Source organism: Muscardinus avellanarius (assembly GCF_963383645.1).
Source record: "Muscardinus avellanarius genome assembly, chromosome: 1".
In the NCBI taxonomy this organism is placed as follows: Eukaryota; Metazoa; Chordata; class Mammalia; order Rodentia; family Gliridae; genus Muscardinus; species Muscardinus avellanarius.
Window position 1 is genome coordinate 205,892,513 of NC_137786.1, and position 19,674 is coordinate 205,912,186.

Consider the following 19,674-nt stretch of genomic DNA (forward strand, 5'->3'; position numbering starts at 1 on the left):
CCTTCTTCTTTTAAATTTGGAAACAGGGTCTCTTAAGCCAGCGCTGCTGGCTTCGAACCTGCGTTATTTTCCTGTCTCTGCCTCCCAAGCGCTGGGATTACAAGCGTGTGCCACCAGGCCCGGCCACACGTGGCTATTTACCTTTAAATTTAACTTAAAAAGTTCAATGCCACAGTTACACTAGCTCCAAGTCAAGTTTTCAATAGCCTCTACCTAGAAGAGACCAGATAGAGAATATTTCCATCATCGCAGAAAGTGCTCTGAGACAGAACTCTCGGTGAGTAGCATTACTCTGGATGAAAAGATGTGCAAATGGGATTTGATTCGGGTAGTCTTTGTTAAGCGAATTGCCAACGTTTTGAAATGAAATATGAGTCCCGATTTGGTCTAGATAGCGGGACTCTGCCGGCCCGCATTCCCCCTCACCCCACACCCCGGCAGCGCAGCGGGTGTGCACTGGGTCCTCCGGAATCCACCCGGCCCTCCAGCCTCAGACTTTGCGAGCTCCATGGGGACCACGCCCACCCGGCCTCCTTCCCGCCCCGGTGCGGCTCCAGCCTCCCAGTTTTGCTAAGTGAAGCTGCACAGGGTCGGGCGCACACCTCGGGGCAGGGTCCAGGGCCCAGGTTCGGGGTCTCCCCGGGGATCCAGGCGGGCAGCGCGGCTTCCACGCCCTTCTCTGGAGCCGCGGGCCGGGGGGGGGGGGGGATTCGAGCCCGAACATCTGTTGCACCACAAAGAACTTGCGCGGGCCGAGCCCTCCGGCCCTGCGCCCGCCCGGGCCCGCCCCTGGCGACGAGGCGGCGGGGAGGGGCGCCCACCGCCCCGCTGGCGACGTGGCTGGCGCCCCGGCCTCCGGGCCGCGCGGCCAATGGGCGGCGAGCAGGGCCCGCGGCCGCCCTCCCCGCAGCCTGCAGCCGGGACCATGGCGCGCGGGGCGCGGGCGCTGGCGCTCGGGCTGCTGCTGGCGCTGGCGCTGCTGCCCCGGGCGCCGCGGGCCAAGCCCACGGTGCGCAAGGAGCGCGTGGTGCGGCCCGACTCCGAGCTGGGCGAGCGGCCGCCCGAGGACAACCAGAGCTTCCAGTACGACCACGAGGCCTTCCTGGGCAAGGAGGACTCCAAGACCTTCGACCAGCTCACGCCCGCCGAGAGCCAGGACCGGCTGGGGTGAGGCCGCGGCGGGCGGGGTGGCCGGGAGCGCCCCACCCGGGGGCAGCGGGAGGGAGGGGCGGGGGCGCCGTGGAGTTGGTCCGCAGCGCGAGTGCTCCCCCTCCGCCGCAGTGTCTCTCTGACCCCCTGGGCCCGGGAGAGGGGGGCCTGAGAAACTTGCCAAGAGGGTCTCGAAGACAACAGAAATGGATAAGAAATGGAGGGGCTGGCGAGGAGGGGAGGGGGTCTTGCTTCTTGCCTTGTGCCCAATCGTCCCATAAATCTGGGCTGCAAAAAGGGAAGGTGGTGATACGAGCTGGAAACTGGGCCTCTGGTTTCTGTTTCCAGCGTTTGTCGGAGAGGTACTCAGATCCTTGACAACGGATGGTTAGGGTCAACAAGCTGGAGAACGGCCAGTGGTAGTGAGTTGTGATCTCAGCAGTGGAATCAGAAACCAAACCAGGCAAAGGAAACTTTGGCACATCTCAGTACACCCTCCCTGGTCCTCCCAGGGGACGCTTGGGCATTGTGCAGAGTTATCTGGAATGCTTTTTCGGAGGGACCAGCAGCCAGCAGGGGCCCAGACAGAAGGCAGGGCTGGGGAGGAGGCCACACCCCTGCCTACTGGGCCGCAGGCTTCCGGAACCTGGCTCCTGGGGGTGGAGGATCTTCATGTCCTGCTGCAGTAAAAAAGAACACAGCCATCCCTGTGCTCCACCAAAGGCCAATGTATTTGGCTAGAAAAGGAGGATAAATGATACCTATTGTGAGGTGCACCGTCTGCCTGTTGTGAAAAAAGGATCTTTGAACTTCAAAGTCACCTCCGGACCAGTACCTTTTATTTGGCAGAGAAGTATTTTCTTATTTGGAACTTAACAATGGCAGCCATTGATAAATTCAGCCTATTGTATTGCTTGAGGCACTTGGCAACTGATTTGTTCTGGGGCCTGGAGGGGCAGCCATTCTGCCTTGTCTCTGGAGACAGGGAGGGGGAGAAGTTTGGGGATTTGGGGGCAGGGGACCCTGTAGCTTTTGATCCTGAGGCTTCCTTTATTGTCCTGGTCAGCCTAATGGCTAGAACAGGTGCTCATGGAATTGGACCAGGTTTGATTTCTGTGTGAAAACCTTGACTTCCTTCATTTATTCCTGCAAGGTACACTTGAATGGCTACTGTGTGCCAGGCACCTCATTTGATATATGACAGGTACAAAAGATGAAGCCTCGTGCTCCAGGCCACAGAGGGCTTAGAATCATATGTGGAGGGCAGGCAGGCAGTGTTGCTGGGAAGCTGGCCTGTAAAAACACAGCAAGTCTATCAGGTGACAGACCTGAGGCTCCAGGTTGGAGAGATGCTTGGTGGCCCTGGGGCTGTCACCTGGTGAGAGCCTGTGAGGTGACTCAAGAGTTGCTGGGTGTGCAGGGGAAGCCCATTTATAAGGGTCTGAACTCAGTTCTGGGCCAGGAGAGGTGTTGGGTCACTCGGGTAGGGAAGAAGAAAGGGAAGGTGGTGCTGGAGGGGAAACCAGGGCTGGGGAGAGTGAGGAATGCCTGCCACGTGGCCTGTCTGGGTGGCAGGAGAGGGTGGATTCAGATTTCTCTTGCTTTGATGCAACAAGGGGGAGAGAAGGAGCAAGGACTACGCATGACATCTGAGTCTCTGGCTTGAGCCCCTAGACTGGTGGTAGATGCACCTTGGCCTGGGAGGTAGATCTGGGTGAGAGGTAGGTGGGGCTTTTAGAAATTGTGGTACCATTTGGGCTGAGACTGAGTATGAGAAGCTGCCTCTCCACGATTTCAGCAGGCCCCTCCAAGTCCCTTCAGCAGGCCCCTCCAAGTCCCGGCTGCGGAGGGAGACACGTGGCTGAAACTAGGGAGCCTTGTCCTCATCACCTGACCATCGGTTCTAAAAGTGTGACAGCCCTACGGTTCCTAAAGACATCGAGACCAAAGGGCTGCAAAATGGGGATCCAGAGACTGCATACAGTCTCAAACACGCCCTGTATAATCTTAGAAAAAAAATGTCAATTATCTGCTGTGTTTAAAATTTGAGTGAGTTCACATGCAGACTCGGATTTCTGGTTTCTTTTGACAGCCACTTGGGCAGCCTAGTCTGGTAGCTGGCAGGGAGTCTCCCCAGGCCACAGGCCCTCCCGGGGGTTTTGCTTATGTGTGACTTGGGCTGTGTTTGTGGGACTTTCCGTGCACTCCGATTATTGTCTTTAGTGAGGAAAGTATATCTATTTTCTTATTCCTCACGGTATTCCTTGTGAATTAAGCAGTCTAGTTTACAGGTGGAAACTGAGCTCAGAGCATCAAGTTGCTTCCCCAAGATCACAAATACTGGGGACCAGAGCCAGGACCAGGATGCAGGTATTCTGATTAAGGTTTTTAGCTGTATCTACATCACAGTGTATCTACCTGCCCACAATCACTGTGTCCCTAGGATTAGAGCAGTGCCTAGCACATTCTGTGTGGGCTCAGTACTGCACAATGTTAATAGAACTCTGGTGAGTGTGTTTGGTGGGGATTTCCTGGGAGAGGGAAGATACTTGAGGTTGAGTCAGTCTTGAGATCTGCTAATATTGTGAATGAGGGGACACAAAAGGTGTCAGTAACAGTCACACCTTCACCTTCCTGAGAAAGAGGGGCTTAGGCTCTCTGGGTTCAGGTTAGAAATCTCAACTTTGACTACTTACTCCACACCCTGCCCCCTGTTCCTCTGCCCTTTCCCCCTAAAAGTTATGAGTTATTATAAGAGATCAAACTATCAAATTGTGCTTATGAATAACTAAGGAATTCACCCCCCCCACCCTTTTTGTGATGCTGGGGATTGAACCCAGGGGCATTCTAACCCAGAGCCCTATTTTTTTATTTTTTATTTTGAAACAGGGTTTCACTAAGTTACAGAGGGCCTCACTAAATAGTGAACCTGCAATCCTCCTGTCTCAGCCTCCAAAGTACTGGGATTATAAGCATGAGCCACCATGCGTGGCTTCATTTCCCTTTTTTAATTAAGCAAAGATTAACTGCCAATGAGAACTTCTCTTGACAAGAAAATGTTACCTCTGAAGTTGATAGGATTCCAGTCCCAACAAAGAAACCAGGTCATAGTTGGCCTGAATGACCTGACCCCGGGTAAATGGACTACTGGGGCGGAACTTTTTTAAACATTAGAAGTGGTGTGGGGGTGTCTTGAAGTTCCCTCTGGAGATGGCATTCCTAGCTTGGGGCCATCTGCCTGGGGATGAGGTTTGCTCTGGATTAGTGCTTCGGACGCCTCAGTGGAGGCCAGTGGGGCATCGCTGGACCTTGTGCTGGCTGTGGAGCTGGAGACCCAGGGTGTCAAGGCCTTCACGGTAAGAGTGGGGGATTCAATTCCTGCAGCTGCTCAGGTTCCATGATACTGAGGCTCTTCCATCCCTGATGTGTGCTTTGTCTGGCAGCAAGATCTGGTCTCATGCTTGAGTACCAAGTCTTTGAGTCCAAGTTGGTGGGATTTAAAAACAAAAAACAGCTCTTTTGGTTTACAGAGAATTTTCTATTTTTGCATTTGGCCTGGAGCCAAAAACCATGGGTCCTCACCCCAGTTGTAACAGATACTGCTTGTTTGATCTTGAAAAAGTCATTCCATTGCTCTGGGCCTCACATTCTGTTACATTAAAGTGAGGGAGTTGGAATCCCTTAGGGAAGACAGATAGGTTTCGTCTAATCAATTGGTAGTGGCTGTCTCCTGAGTACTGTGCTGAGAGTTCTGGGGTTATATCCAGGTTTATCAGGACAAAGGGGCATGATCCATTAGCAGTGTCTACTATAAGCACTAATGGGGGGGCATATCATCTTTACAAAGAATAAACTGCAAGATCCTTTCCAGAACCACTGGATCACCAATTCTATTTTAGTAATTTAGATTAGATTAAGCATGTGTTTGATCTTTTGCTGGACCAAGATCATACAAGCCTTGATAATAGCCTCATGGGTGTTAGTTTATTTATTTATTTATTTATTTATTACTACAGGAAGATTGTTGATCGGATTGACAGTGATGGGGATGGCTTTGTCACCACCGAGGAGCTGAAAACTTGGATCAAACGGGTGCAAAAAAGATACATCTATGATAATGTTGCTAAAGTCTGGAAGGATTATGATAGAGACAAAGATGATAAAATTTCCTGGGAAGAATATAAGCAAGCCACCTATGGCTACTACCTAGGTAAGAGATCCTACAGAAGCAATCACACAGCTGGGGCCAAGGGAATCAGCTTCTTGGAAGAGAACCGCTTCCCCCCTCTCTCCCATGCCCACCCCCTTCAGCGAGACAGCGTAACTTCTGAACTAGAACCCATTGTGTAACATCCCCCTCTGCCTGCTGAGCATGGACTGAGTTGCTTACTTTAAGTGAAGTTTGTTCATGGGGGAAGGTATGAGGAATTATTAAATCCCTTAGGTTGATGCTTTCATAAACTCACATTTTAGAGATGCACACAGAGAAGAAAACAGAAAGGAAATGCATCTGTATTACAGTGTTAAATTGCTGCTGAAGTTTGGGTAGAAGAATTGAGTGTGCTGGAGCAGTCAGGGAAGGTTTCCTGGTGAGGGATGGTCTGGGACCTGGGCCTTGAAGAATGGATTTATATTTGGAGAGATAGAGACTATGGAGAAGGGGATTCAGTTGGGAGCGGGCAGAAATACAGCAGTGTCTTCAATGATGGTTGGAGTTTGGGTGTTGGGCAGACTAGATTGGGGAAATGAGGGAAGAGTGCAGTGTAGAGGTACAGGGTGCTAATCTATTTAATGCTTGGTAGATACAGTGAGCAGATAGGTCTGAGAACCAGAGATGCACATGTGGTGAGGTTCAGAAACTTCTTGAAAGCCAGACAGAGCCATTTAGGCAAGATGTCTAAGATCCAAGGTGCCTGTATATCTTCTAGATCAAAGAATGATGTGATGGAAGCAGAGTTGTACAAAAAGAAGTACATGGTACAGTCTAAAACCTATGCTCTTAGCCAAACCATTTGCTATAATGCCCCTAAAAAGCTGTTAGTGCCTCAGTTTATGGGATAATTTGGAGGGACAGATACTAGAGGCATTGTAAAATAAGATGCTTTTAAGAAGTCAGTAGGTAAGGGCCTTTTCTGATGTGTGCTGTTTGGAGTGAGTGAGGAGACCTTATTTGGCAGGCACACTTTAAGTGTTTCTGCATATATCCTGCAGGAAACCCTGCAGAGTTCCAAGATAGTTCTGATCATCACACCTTCAAAAAGATGTTGCCACGTGACGAGAGAAGGTTCAAGGCTGCAGACCTCAATGGGGACCTGACAGCCACTCGGGAGGAGTTCACTGCCTTTCTGCATCCTGAAGAATTTGAGCATATGAAGGAAATTGTGGTTTTGGTAAGTTAGTGAAGAGCCTGGCTTGGAAAAGACCAGGGGGAAAGCTACTCCCATATCTTGTTTCTTTATCCAAAGAGAGACTTTTTTAGTCTGAAGGAAATTGGAAAAGAACTCTGAAGTTGAACATGATAAATGCCTGCCCACCCATGAAGTTAGTCAGGGCAAGCTAGCTGCTATAACAAATAGTCCCGGGTCAGAACCATTTAACATAATCAAAGCCTGTTTTCTACTTATACAAAGTCCTGTACAGATGCTCCAAGCTAGATGCATTTCCTGGGCAGCTGCTCTCTAAGCACTGTCAGGTACCCAGGCTACTTCCACATTGGGTTCTGCCAACCTGTGGCTTTAGGGTTATCATGGTAAGAACTAGGTGGCCAGGGAAAGATACATCCCTTCCATTTATGTTCCAGTGGCCCTTCCTATCTATCAGAAGGCAGAGAGAGACATATTAGGCCTGTGCCCAGATGGAACAGATGGGTTTAATGAACAACTAAATGTTTTCCTATTTATTTAGCTTTGAGAGAATTAGAAAAAGATTCTGAAATGAAATATACTAGATCATTATTTTATTATTATTATTATTATTATTATTATTATTATTATTATTAGTGGTACTGGGGGTGGAACCCAGGGGCTTTTGTACCTCTGGGCTCTACTCCCAGACCTATTTTATACTTTATTTGGAAATAAGGTCTCACTAAGTTGCTAAGGGCCTCATTAAGTAGTCGAGGCTGACTTCGAACTTGTGCAGTCCTCCTGTCTCAGCCTCCTAAGCGCTGGGATTATAAGCCAAGCTATATTAGATTATTAAAGCCTATGGAAAGTTAAAAAATGATGGTTGCAAAGTATGCTTACTCCTAAGGATAGGTTTTTGAAGGGCAGATGGCCAGGGTTTGAGGTTGACTATTCTTGTAAGGCCTCTGAGAGTTATCATTTTCCAAAGTGTCTTGTTGGGCCCAAATGTCTTCCATTTTTCTATGACAAATAAATATCATATCTTTCTCCTGGGCAGATGTTCTGAGCCAGTTCCAACTGCTTCAAATGCTGGGAAACAGGTGCCTCCTTCTAGAGAGAAGCTTTTGTTAGAGCAGCTCTGGGGATTTTGTTGCCCAGTCAGTGGAGGGCTACTCCTGCTGCAGCCTTGAGACCACCATGGCCCTAAGGACGAGATAGTGGCTCCAAGAACTGTTTCTCTTTATCACCATCTGTTTAGTGATAGCTAATTTGTCAGAGGACAGGGAAGATGGAATTATCCACAAGTGGGCTGATTGCCTGCTTTTGACATTGCTGCCCTGCTCTGGGGTTGGCTTTTCTTTGACCCAGATTATTTTTGAGTGGCTTGCTAATGGACACAGAACATATTTAATTAATGATCCTGGCAAAAACAACTAATTAAGAAGTGAAATATACTAAGTACAGAGTAGAATACATTCAAAAGTCAGATATTTATATATATGTGTGTATGTATATACATACACACACACACACACACACACACACACACACACATATAAATATATATATAGAGAGAGAGAGAGAAAGAGAGTTTGTTTATTTGTTTATCTGCAGTTTCACTTGTTTCTAACACTAATTCAGTGTTCTTAAACCAGGTAGTCCTAGAGTCTTTTTGTGATCATCTAATCCAGTGGTTCTCATACTGGGTTCCTCACAGGACTCCTCCTCTCCTCCAAGTGGTGTTTGGCTGAATGGCTGAGGTTGTTTAGCCCAGTGGGGGTTTCTGATAGAATGAGAGCACCTCTGGGTTTATGGGCACTTTTTCCTTTAAGGGGAAGGTTCTGTTTCTGAAATTATGGTCGGGGGAGTGAAGACAGAAACCATTGCCTGTTTGTAACAGGGAAGCTAAGGCATAGTGGGGAAAGGGAAAGAGCCAGAAGTGACCAAGCATTCAGCCATAGACACTGGACAAGGGAGGACAGGAGAATTCTCAGCTTCACCTGGCACACACAGCCACCTTCATTCCCTTCTCCCTTTGCTCCCTAGGAGACCCTAGAGGACATTGACAAGGATGGGGATGGGTTCGTGGACCAGGACGAGTATATTGGTGAGTGATGGCCTGAAGTTGCTCAGCTTTCCTCTCTGGGTGACTTTTCTCCACCCACACATCTGGCTGCCAGCAGCTGCAAGCCTTGGTGGTATCGCTGCTGGGACCCGCCAGTGGGGAGGGCCTTGCATTCCCACCTGTCTCAGCAACTCTAGTGGCACAACGCCAGGGAAGTATGACTGTGCCTCATTCAACAGAGAAGTGGAAAGGTTCATCCTACCCTGGGCTGGTGTATAGTTGGCCCTGTGGCCCCCAGAGACATCCTTCATCATGCTGTCTAGTTTAACCCTTGGAAAGTGGGATTAGAAAGCCTGTAGATTTCCAGTAAGGTTAGAGCAGACAGGGTCGGGGGAGACTCTAAAATCAGTCTGAGTAGGTACAGCTATGATCGGCACAACTGCATATATTGAGCTGTCTACAGAAATATCCCATGAAGTTAGTCAGGGCAAGCCAGCTACTTTAACAACAGGTTACCTCTGGAGAGGTAGATCCTTCTACAAAGTACACAGCTGCCCACAAGGTAGGCATCATGTGCCTCTCCTTTTCCATCCTTTGGTTGCTAGTATGTACTTAGTATTTGTTCTAAAGGGCTTTTCTTAAGAACTGCATTTTCAGGTAACTGAACACTGGCTGCCTGAAACTGAAGTTCAGTTGGGGTCCAAAGCCATCATTGCTGGATTGCTGGGTAGAGCCTCTTCTGGGAGCCCCGTTGCCCCCTTGTTGACTGAAGTGGGCAACAAGGAAATTTTCATTTGATCCCCAGCAGTGGCTACAGCAGTGGCTTCTTCATTTGATTCTGTGTTGACCCATTAAAGAGGGACAGGATGGTATAATTTTCATATACATATTTAATAGAGGTGGTCAATTATCTTTAATGGTAAAACTGGAGCTCAGGTTGTCTTCAGCATCTGGTTTTGTGGCTGTAGTATTTTGCCACCCCATCTGCAGCACAAGTGCCTTTGGTGATGATGACCAAAGTTTCTGCTAATTATTAGGAATTACATTTGGTTCTGAGAACTGAACACCGTTCCTGGTCATTGAAACCACAGGTAGCTCTCGCCTCAGTAATTAAAGTGATCCTGGTGGCACTCCCTTTGTAGAATACATGACAGCTACCTCGTTGTGTAAGCAGAAGAGCCTTCCACTGGCGGGGAGCACAGGGAGGGAAGAGAGCCTCGCAGTCTCACCGTGACAGTGGTGATGGAAGCAGACTGACAGGAGAGGCTGGCTGATGAGAAGCAAACAGTAGAGCACTTTTGATTAAAGGCGCGTGCTCTTTCAGTCCTCCTGAACTCTCCATTGAAACAGCGCGAGTCAGGGGCAAAGCTCTTTGAATGCCTTTGCCTAAAAGAAACATTCCATTCTTTACACTGGGCGGAGAGGGAGGCAGGGGCCCTCTTGTACATGAAAATTGAATTTTGAGAGACTGGCAGTCAGAAAGACCCAGTGTACTGACTTGTCTACCAAGTGATTTCATTTATGTGTTAGTCTTCATTCTCTTCAAGCAAGGAAAACTGGCCGTGCGTGGGATGGGAGAAAGGGTCTTGGCAGCGGGAGCCCTGTCTCCTCTAGTTGTGTGAGCCTGGGAGAGTCATGTAATTACTCCAAGTCTCAATTTCCTCCTCTGCAAAATGGGAATAAATAGCACCCATCCCTTATAGGATTGGATGAAGCTCAAGTTAGCTAATATATGTGATAGCTCTTTCTAAAAAATGATGTGTAAATATCCTTTATAGCCCCAAATCCTGCTCTCTTTTGCTATCATTCAGTGTCTGCTCTCCCACGCCCTGATGTTTTTTTTTTCCCCTGTACTGAAACTATTACAAAGAAATTCTCTCTACATTAAAACTTTGTTAGAGTGTCTATATTAAAACTTTATTTCAGAGTTTTTACTATATTGAAATGGTATTACAGAGTTTTCCTTTTATTGAAACTTTATTACTAAAACTTTTTTCTGTACTGAAACTTTATTACAGAGTTTTTCTATAATGAAACTTTTTGCAAAAAGCTTTCTTCTGTTGAAACTTTTATTTAAAGCCATCTGACTTTTTTTGGTGAGGGTAGGGGGAGATTGGGGATTGGACCTAAGGGCATTCTAACTCTGATCTATATCCCAAACTCTATTTTATTTATTTATTTATTATTTATTTATTTATTTATTTATTTTTGGTGGTACTGGGGTTCCTGGTAGCCCTTCTACCTCCGGGCTACACTCCCAGACCTATTATATATATATATTTTTATTTGGAAACAGGGTCTCTTAAGCCAGCGAGGCTGGCTCCGAACCAGCGCGATCCTCCTGTCTCCGCCTCCCAAGCGCGGGGATTACAAGCATGCACCACCACGCCCGGCAGTTTCTTTTTTTATTTTGAAACAGGGCGTTGCTAAGTTGCTGAGGCTGGCCTCTAACCTGTGATCCTTCTTTCTCAGGCTTCCAAGTATTGGAATTACAGGCATGGACCACTACGCCTAACTCCCACCTGATATTTCTAAACTGTTCTCCCACCAGAAACTACCCATAGGGTTTCTTTTATTTTTTCTTTTTCTTTCTTTTTTTTTTTTTCAGTACTAGGGATGGAACCCAGGGGCATTCTATCTCTGACTACACCTCCAGCCCTATTTTTTTAGTCTTTTTATTTTTGAAATGGGGTCTCACTGAGTTGCAAATGGACTTGCTAAGTAACTGAGGCTGTCTGAACCTCGATCCTCCTGTCTCAGCTTCCTGAATGCTGGGATTACAAGTGTGCGCCATCATGCCCGGCAGGGTTCTCTTTTTCTAAGACGACCATGTGACAAAATAAACAATGCATAAACATTCCCTCTTTCTTTTCCCTGATGTTCTGTAAACTGGGGATAAGGATCCATCTTACAGAACTGCTGTAAGGATAAAATAAAGTGACATGTGAACGCCAACGGCCAACAGTAATAAACACAGTGGGTAAGACTGAGTTGGAGGCAGAGTGCCCATGTCCTCTGCACCTTCAGCTCAGACCAGCTGTGGGCAGAGGGTCAGGCTGTATTTGCATTTGTAAAATGGGGACAACAACAGCACCTGGTTCATAAGGTTCAGGAAATAAAATGAAAAAAAATGTACATGTAGAACACTACATGTTACCTGGATTGTAGAAGGTGCCTGATGTTCATCATTACTAGAGTTCTAGAGTTCACCTTTGTAGTGCCAATTTGGATTATAAGAGGCATTCCCATAATAACCTCATTGATCTATATAATAACTCTGTGATCAACTGGTGACTATCTCCACTTTACAAACAAACAAAAAACTTAAGGCTCAGTCACTGAACTAAGTAATTTAGTTTCAGTCACTGAACTAAGTTGAGAGCCAAGATTCATTCTCCAGCGCCCAGCCCCAGGTCTCCATGTGCCAGCTTGCAGATACATCACTGCATTATTAGCACCAAGAAACTGCCCAGCAGCTATTGGAGTTAGGTCTCTAGCGTGGTCATCACCCCTCCAAACACTCAGGTGTGGGGCGGTGTGGGGCTCTTCCCTTGCAGCTTGTCTCTCTTAACCAAGAACACCTTCCTCCTAGCGGATATGTTTTCCCACGAGGAAAACGGCCCTGAGCCAGACTGGGTTTTGTCGGAACGGGAGCAGTTCAGTGATTTCCGGGATCTGAACAAGGATGGGAAGCTGGACAAAGATGAGATTCGCCACTGGATCCTTCCTCAGGATTATGACCACGCGCAGGCCGAGGCCAGGCACCTGGTGTATGAGTCTGACAAAAATAAGGTAGTTCACACGTTTAGTTCTTTTTTTTTTTTTTTTTTTTTTTGTCTCTTTGGAACTGGGGATCGAACCCAGAGCACCACACCTGCAAAGCAGGCACTTTGCCACTGAGCTACACCCCGGCCCCTGGTTCACACGTTTGGAATCGCTGATTGGAGGGAATCAGTTTACGTAAGATTGGTTTTGTTTGCTTTTTGCGCAGTAGCGTCAGCCTGTGTGGTTGTGTCCTCATAGACTTCTTGCTCTTGCCCCACAGTGGAGTCCTGTGAACTTGAGCCCAGCACCATGGCAGTCTACAGGGAGGCCCCTGGGCCTGGATTCTCCAGCGATGGGCTACAGACTTTCATTAAGTCACACCTAGGACTGCGAGACCAATAACTTGATTTGATGTGGGCAGGACACGGATTTAATAAGTAAACCTTAGCTGGGCATGGTGGCACACTCCTATAATCCCAGTACTTGGGAGGCTGTTACAGGAGGATCATAGGTTTGAGGCCATCCTCAGCAACTTAGTAAGAATCTCAGCAATCTAATGAGACCCTTTTTTAAAACAAAACAAAACAAAAATTAGGAAAGTGCTGGGGGTATAGCTCAGAGGTAGAATGCTCCTAGGTTCAATGTCCAGTGCCACTAAAAAACAAAGAAGGAAACCTTGTGTGCCCTAAAACAAGCTTATTCGTTTAATCACCAGGTATTTATCAAACTTTCTGATAAGTCAAGCACAAAGAAGCCCATGTCCCTGGAGCTTAGACATCCTTGGGCAAGCTCCCACTACTGGCTCCAGTGCCAGTACTTTGATATCTACTGATAAGTATCAAAATAAATAAATTCAGTTAAGAAAAAAGACCTGCTTCATCCCATTTGCTAGTTGCTCCAAATCTCCAGGTTATGCAACCAGTCAGGCTGCGCAGTTAGACTCTAACAGGCTTGTTTTGGGAATTCTTGCACTGCCGGTAGCCATAAATGGATTCAGGCTTCTAAATCACTGGGGAACCTACCTGCTGAACTTTGGCAGAGCTTTAATAGCAAGAGGCTGTTCCAGTTTGGAATTCTGCAAGGTAGTAATGGTAGATGAAAGAGGAACTCAGAGAAGCTTCTAAACTATTAGATGTAGTCTTTAAAATGTTGCAAAAATCGATGGGGATCAGCTGCGCAATAGACCCACAGCTCGCAGAGCTTGCCTGACAGTACTCTTCTCTCCTGCAGGATGAGAAGCTAACGAAAGAGGAAATACTGGAAAACTGGAACATGTTTGTCGGAAGCCAAGCTACCAATTACGGGGAAGATCTCACAAAAAACCACGATGAGCTCTGATAGACTCTCATTGTACCATGGCAGACTGTCGTAGGTTTTCTTTACTCTCTTGGGTGGTTGCTACAGTTGTCTAATTTACAGTAGTCATGTCCCCAGAAAAGCAACTTTATGCCTCAGATTGGGGTTAAAATTATTTTTCACTCGATATTTATTGGAAAATAATCATCACTATTTTTCCAGTAAGATTTCTGTCAAAACACAATAAGGTCTTGGCAAGTTGTCATTCTCTTTGGGGACACATGGCTACAATGTGACTCTTAAATTTAAGCAAAAGGGGAATAAAACCTGAAAAACATGTTTTTTCAGAAGATGGGTGGGGATGGGGATATACGGAATGACCACTTTATATTTAACTATCAGACTTGTTAAAAACATTGCCACTGCTAAACAGCTGGAGAAGGGAAAATTCTGATGTAACTAAATTGGTATTGTCTTAGGCAGCCTTCTTTCTGAGCAAGTCTAATGTTTCATATTCTTCTTTCATGGCTTTATACTCTAAGCTGTTACTGTAAAGTGGTATATAAAACTTCTGTGTGTTTTTCTGTATGGACCTGCTAATGTGCACAATAAACCCACATCTTTTTTTTTTTTTTTTTTTATAATAAGCAATCGAGAGAGATAATGTGAACAAGAAAGGAATTTTAGAGGTAGGGAAAAGATGGGTGCCCAATTTTTAAAGAACAATAGGAAAATGATTAACTTTTTAAATATACTTGAGAAAGTATCCTCTACATGTAAATGAGGAAGGTCTGATCTCTGAACTAGTGAAAAGGAGCACAGCTCATTTCCTTGGTGATCTTGAACTGGAACCAGGCTGTGGGGTGCTAGGGAAGCCATATGCGGAGGGGTTCACCTGCTAAATCCACAGCCCTTGGACCTGTCCCGATGATGGAATCACAAAGGGATATTCCCAGCCATTGACTAAACCAGCAGAACCAATTGTTACAGGTTGAAATTCCACCTTGTAAGCAGGAGGCAAATGAAATAAAGGCTCCCCTTGAGGGTTTTCTACCGTGTCCTGGTGTTTGACTTCACGGATACTACTTGAGAGAGCCGAATGTGATAACCATGACACTGCAGAGGCCGCTGATATGATTCATGACACTACCAGTACTAAAGAGTGGGAGGGGATGCCATGTAATGAGGGCTCTGGGTTTTAAAAATCCAATTACTTCCCTAATATGTGAGAGTTAGGGAGAATTGGGTCATAGGAGGAACACTAGATGAAAAAGAAAATCCTATGGAGGAGCAAACAAGACAACCTAAAGGAGGAGAAAGGAGGGGGGAAGAGGAGAATCTCTAAAACCCACAATGTACTTAAACATACCGAAGTCAACCATTAAGCCGAGCAAGGGAGGGAGGAACGGGGAGGGAATGGGGTGGGAATTGGGTAGGGGTTAAATCAGTGATGTGTGCATGTCTCTACACACAAGTTTTTTACCCCAATATGATGTATGAATATAATGCACCAATAAAAATAAATAAATAAAAATCCAATTACTTAGTACTTGGGAGGCTTAGACAAGAGGATCACAGGTTCGAAGCCAGCCCCAGCAGCTTAATGAGGCTCTCAGCAACTTAGACCCTGTTTTCAAATAAAATATAAAATAGGTCTGGAGGAGTAGCCCAGAGGTAAAAGGCTCCTGGTTTTCATCACTGGTGTCACACACACATAAAAAATAAAATCCAATTACTAAATGTTCCGAATATGTCCATATTTGCCAATTAAATAAATATTGACCCAACAGCGCTCTCTATGCTGTTTGGGCATCTGTAGATTATTTTAACTGTAAAATCTTTCAGAGACAGATTTCAACTGGAAAATCCAGATTTCTTACCAGGCCCTATGAGGAATTATAGGATCTGGTTCCTGGCTCCCTCTTCAGCATCCTCTCCTTGGCCCTTTTCGTTTTGCTCCTCCATATTCTAACCCCGCTGACTTTCTGGTTTTCAAACTCTCCGAGTTGGCCTTTGGTGCCCATTGCCCCAACCCCAGCTCAGATTACCATTGTCCACATGCTTGGGTAATACACATGATCCATCCTCAGCCAGGCCTTCCAGACTCCCACGCAACCCAATTGTTTTGTTTTCTTCTCTGTTTACCAGGACTATAGTATGGTGGTTTGCAATGACTTGAGAAACTTAACCCTTAGGGTTCTGCAGGACAGAGTGTGAATTCACACACAGAGTGTGAGCGGGGCTGTGCCCCTCCAAAGGGCGCAGCAGACGCCTCCCTGCTGCTTCCAGCCTCTGGGGACCCCAGGAGACTCTTGTGGCTCCATCACTCCTGTCTGCCTTCTTTCTTCACATGGACTTGCCCTCTTCCTTGAGTCTCCCTTCGGCTTGTCTCTTCTAAAGACTACTTGTTAGATTTAGGGCCCTTCTGCATAATACAGGATGATCTCATTTTGAGATTTTTAAAATTACATCTGCAAAGACCTTTCTTCCATATGAAGTCATGTTCACAGGTAGGTCCTTGGGCCCAGGGGGTGAGGGGCGGGTAAATCTTTTGAGGGAATGCCACCTCCTCTACCATGACCCTGTACACTGCCCCTGCCCCGAGCTCTCCAATGACAGTCGGGTCTTGTCTCATCGACTGCAGCTTCCCAGGACCTAGGACAGTAGAATCTAGAACACAGTAAATGCTTGGTGATTATTTGCTAAATACATAAGGGGCTGGTAGTTTTAATACAAGGGAATGTTCACCAAAAAATTCTATTAAATACATAAAAGTAGCTCTTATTTTTTGAATGAAAAGTTGAGCACTCGGCTCAAGATTCTACATTAATAATGGCAGGCAGGCTGGAGGAATCCAGATGTTTCTGGGTAAAAAAAAAAAAAAGAAAGAAAGAAAGAAAGAAAAGAAACATCTGGGATAACCCAGATGTTTCTGGGTTAAAAATAAAAAATCCCTGTGATTTAGCATTAAGTTGTACTGCTGTAAATTGCTGATTGTCATATGTTTTCTTTATATTTCTTTGCTTACCCACAGCATATGATTATGTGGTCAGGGATGAGAATAACTCTTCTATCTAGAAATAGGCTGATGCCTCTATTTTTAAGCAATGAAAACCTGTCTTTGAGAAAATAATACTGTGTAACCTAATTATGAACCTAGCGCTTTTACAAGGTGCTAGCACTACTTCCCTGCAAAAGGGAATACAGGTTGATTTATTAAGTTGTACACAGTAGGACATTAGATATATCTGGAGCATTAAGTTTTTTCTTTCAAGTCATTGCACAGAAGAAGAGTAATCCTCAAAGAGACTTGAGCTTCTGGGGCTGATTTTAACACTATTTAAAGAAAGAAAACCTTAGCCAGGGGATATAACTGTTAACATGGTGATTTGTAAAACCTTAGATTTCTAATAAGGTCTGACTGTTTCGAGGAAAACATATTTTGTTTCTAGGTAACATTTCAAGTCTGATTATGAACAAATGCTACAAAATTGATCTGTAATGGGAAATACTGCAATGTCACAAGGCATTATGGAATGCGTAATGTGACTGAAAGCATTAATTGCTAGCAGCCATATTCTGTCTGAGCAAAACATGAACACACATTTTGTACCTCTTGTCTCTTACAGGAGGGTTTGAATGAATTCAAGTGTAACAAAAATGTAGTTAGAAAATCTGCAATACCTGAAGATCCTCACCTGCCTGGATTACTGTGGTTGTCTCCTTGTTAGCAAACGCATGAGTCACATCTGCTCACAAGTACCTGGCAAACGGGAGCCATGTGATACGGCTACTTGTTAGCAACTCGGCTCAAACATCTCACAAAGTCATGAATGGCTGAGAATATTTTTTAAGTCTCTCTCTAGAATTATTTTGCCACTTTCTAATAAAATCCTGGCTTCCTCCAAACACATGCAATTGAGATTTGGCTCTCTGGTCTTAACACAAATTTACAGTGCTAGAATTTCCCACTTAAATCCACTGAATGGCCAGGCATGGTGGTGCATGCCTGTGATCCTAGTGCTTGGGAGGCTGCGACAAGATCGCAGGTTTGAGGCTGGCCTCAGCAATTTAGCGAGGTCTCAGCAACTTAGCAAGACCTTGTTTCCAAAAAAAAAAAAAAAAGCAGGGCTGGTGGGTGTGACTTAGAGGTAGAAAGTCTCTGGGTTCAATCTCTAGTGCTATTTCTACTAATAATAACAAAATCAACAATGGTAAGAATAAAGCCCGCTGAATGCCATAATATTCATTGCTTTGGCTTATACTAAGGCATTAACTTTTTAAGCACGGGAAAGATTATGTTACATGTACTTAAAATCATGAGATTACCCCCAAACACAGGGTATTTCCAAAGAAGCCATCTCTACTCTCAATTCTGGTAAGTCCTAGGAGACTTACTCTAGGTGTGACATAGCCCATCACCCTATGCACTTTCTTACCTTTATCATTTTTGTCACAAAAAAATAAAAAGCTTTGGATTCCCCGCACAAGTACATCAAAGAAAGTTAACGTAACAACTATTTTCCTACCTTGGAGGTGTTTGAGGAGTAGGTGCACATAAGCATTTCATTACTCACAGCATTAGTGTTTAGGATAAATACTAATTCTACGTGCCCAGCATAGTGCCAGCAACTTACAGTCGTTTCTCATGCAACTCTTGCAACTGCCTCATGAGGTTGGTGAATAAGCTGGGTTATGCTTCAGTGACAAACAGCCCTCCCCTCTCAGGCATTTAAAGGAAGAGAGGTTTAATTTTTGCTTTTGTCAAGCTGGCTGTGGTCTGGGAAGTTGTCCAGGGCAGCACTGGTAGGGGCTCAGGAGCATATCTCCACGTCCACCCATGAACACTGCAGAGCCAATCACAGGCAATGGAATGCTGCATCGTGCCCTCTGACACTGGTCAAAGCAAGCCCATGGCCACATTTGCCTGGAAGTGCCCAGATCCTACTGTTGCACCCTACATAGCAACCAACACCTGTGACCACCACAGCATAATTTTTCCCATTCCACAAGTCAAGGCACTATAAGGGGAAATAATGCCCAAATTTATACAGCCCCAAAGCAAGGTGATGATTACATTGATTGTCCAGACCAGGACACCTCTGGCAATGAAAAGGGTCAGTTTTAATCAGTATCTGAAAATCTTGCACCACCTTCCCTGCCCAGTTTGGGATCTAGAGAAGCCCATTTCACTCTCCCTCTGGCTGTGCTTCTCTCCATGGATTAAGAATTTCACGGGCCATGGAAGGACCCTGTGGTCCGGGCCTCTGGCCCTGACCCTGGGCGGGTAGGCAGGCGCTGGCGGGGCACCCTTAGGTGATCCCCTCTCCATTCGGAAGGACCCTGTGGTCCGGGCCTCTGGCCCTGACCCTGGGCGGGTGGGCAGGCACTGGCAGGGCACCCCTAGGTGACCCCCTCTCCACCCGGAAGGACCCTGTGGTCCAGGCCTCTGGCCCCGACCCTGGGCAGGTGGGCAGGCACTGGTGGGGCAGCCCTAGGCGACCCCCTTCCCATCCAGAAGGACCCTGTAAAAAAGGAAAAGAAAAAGAAAAAAGGAAAACATTGGAGAGGGGTCAAGGAGGCCGTGGCAGATGCCAGGATACTGGAGATGCAGACAAAACTTAATTCAAATGAACTGGAATTATTGGAAAAATTCCCCGCTAAGGAGGACTGCTTCTTCTCTACATTGTTAAGAATTTTGGACATCACCTGTAAGGAGAGAGACTTTAGAGGAGACCAAGGAGGAAGGCGGTGCAGAAAGCAGTCTCCGCGTTGGCGGTGAAGACTTGTGTTCAGAAGAAGCAGAAATTGGAGCCTACCAACCTTATTTTTTTTTTTTTTGGAGAAATTACACCAAAGGTCGAATGCTACCATCATGCATGCTTAGGGACACAACATTCAGAGTGGAAAAAGAGCTTGGGAAAGATTTGAAATGGTGGAGGCAGTGGCAATGGCAGTTGGCAGTACTCAGGGGAGGCAGAGATCTGATGCATTACACCTGGAACCTTTGAAGTAATGACCCCAGAGGCAGAATGCTACCACTACGCACCCTCA

The 19,674-nt window shown here is 46.1% G+C and overlaps 1 protein-coding gene across 1 annotated transcript; it reads left to right on the forward strand.

The window, feature by feature from the left end:
* Window positions 1-911: 911 nt before the first annotated feature.
* Window positions 912-13,662, forward strand: RCN1 (reticulocalbin 1; the record flags this gene model as incomplete). The annotated part of the gene is made up of 6 exons (XM_080712059.1): window positions 912-1,167; window positions 5,166-5,359; window positions 6,361-6,539; window positions 8,541-8,601; window positions 12,152-12,351; window positions 13,555-13,662. Exons 1-6 carry the CDS (start codon window positions 926-928, stop codon window positions 13,660-13,662), a joined length of 984 nt encoding a protein of 327 aa, XP_080568185.1. The 5' UTR covers window positions 912-925.
* Window positions 13,663-19,674: the final 6,012 nt, after the last annotated feature.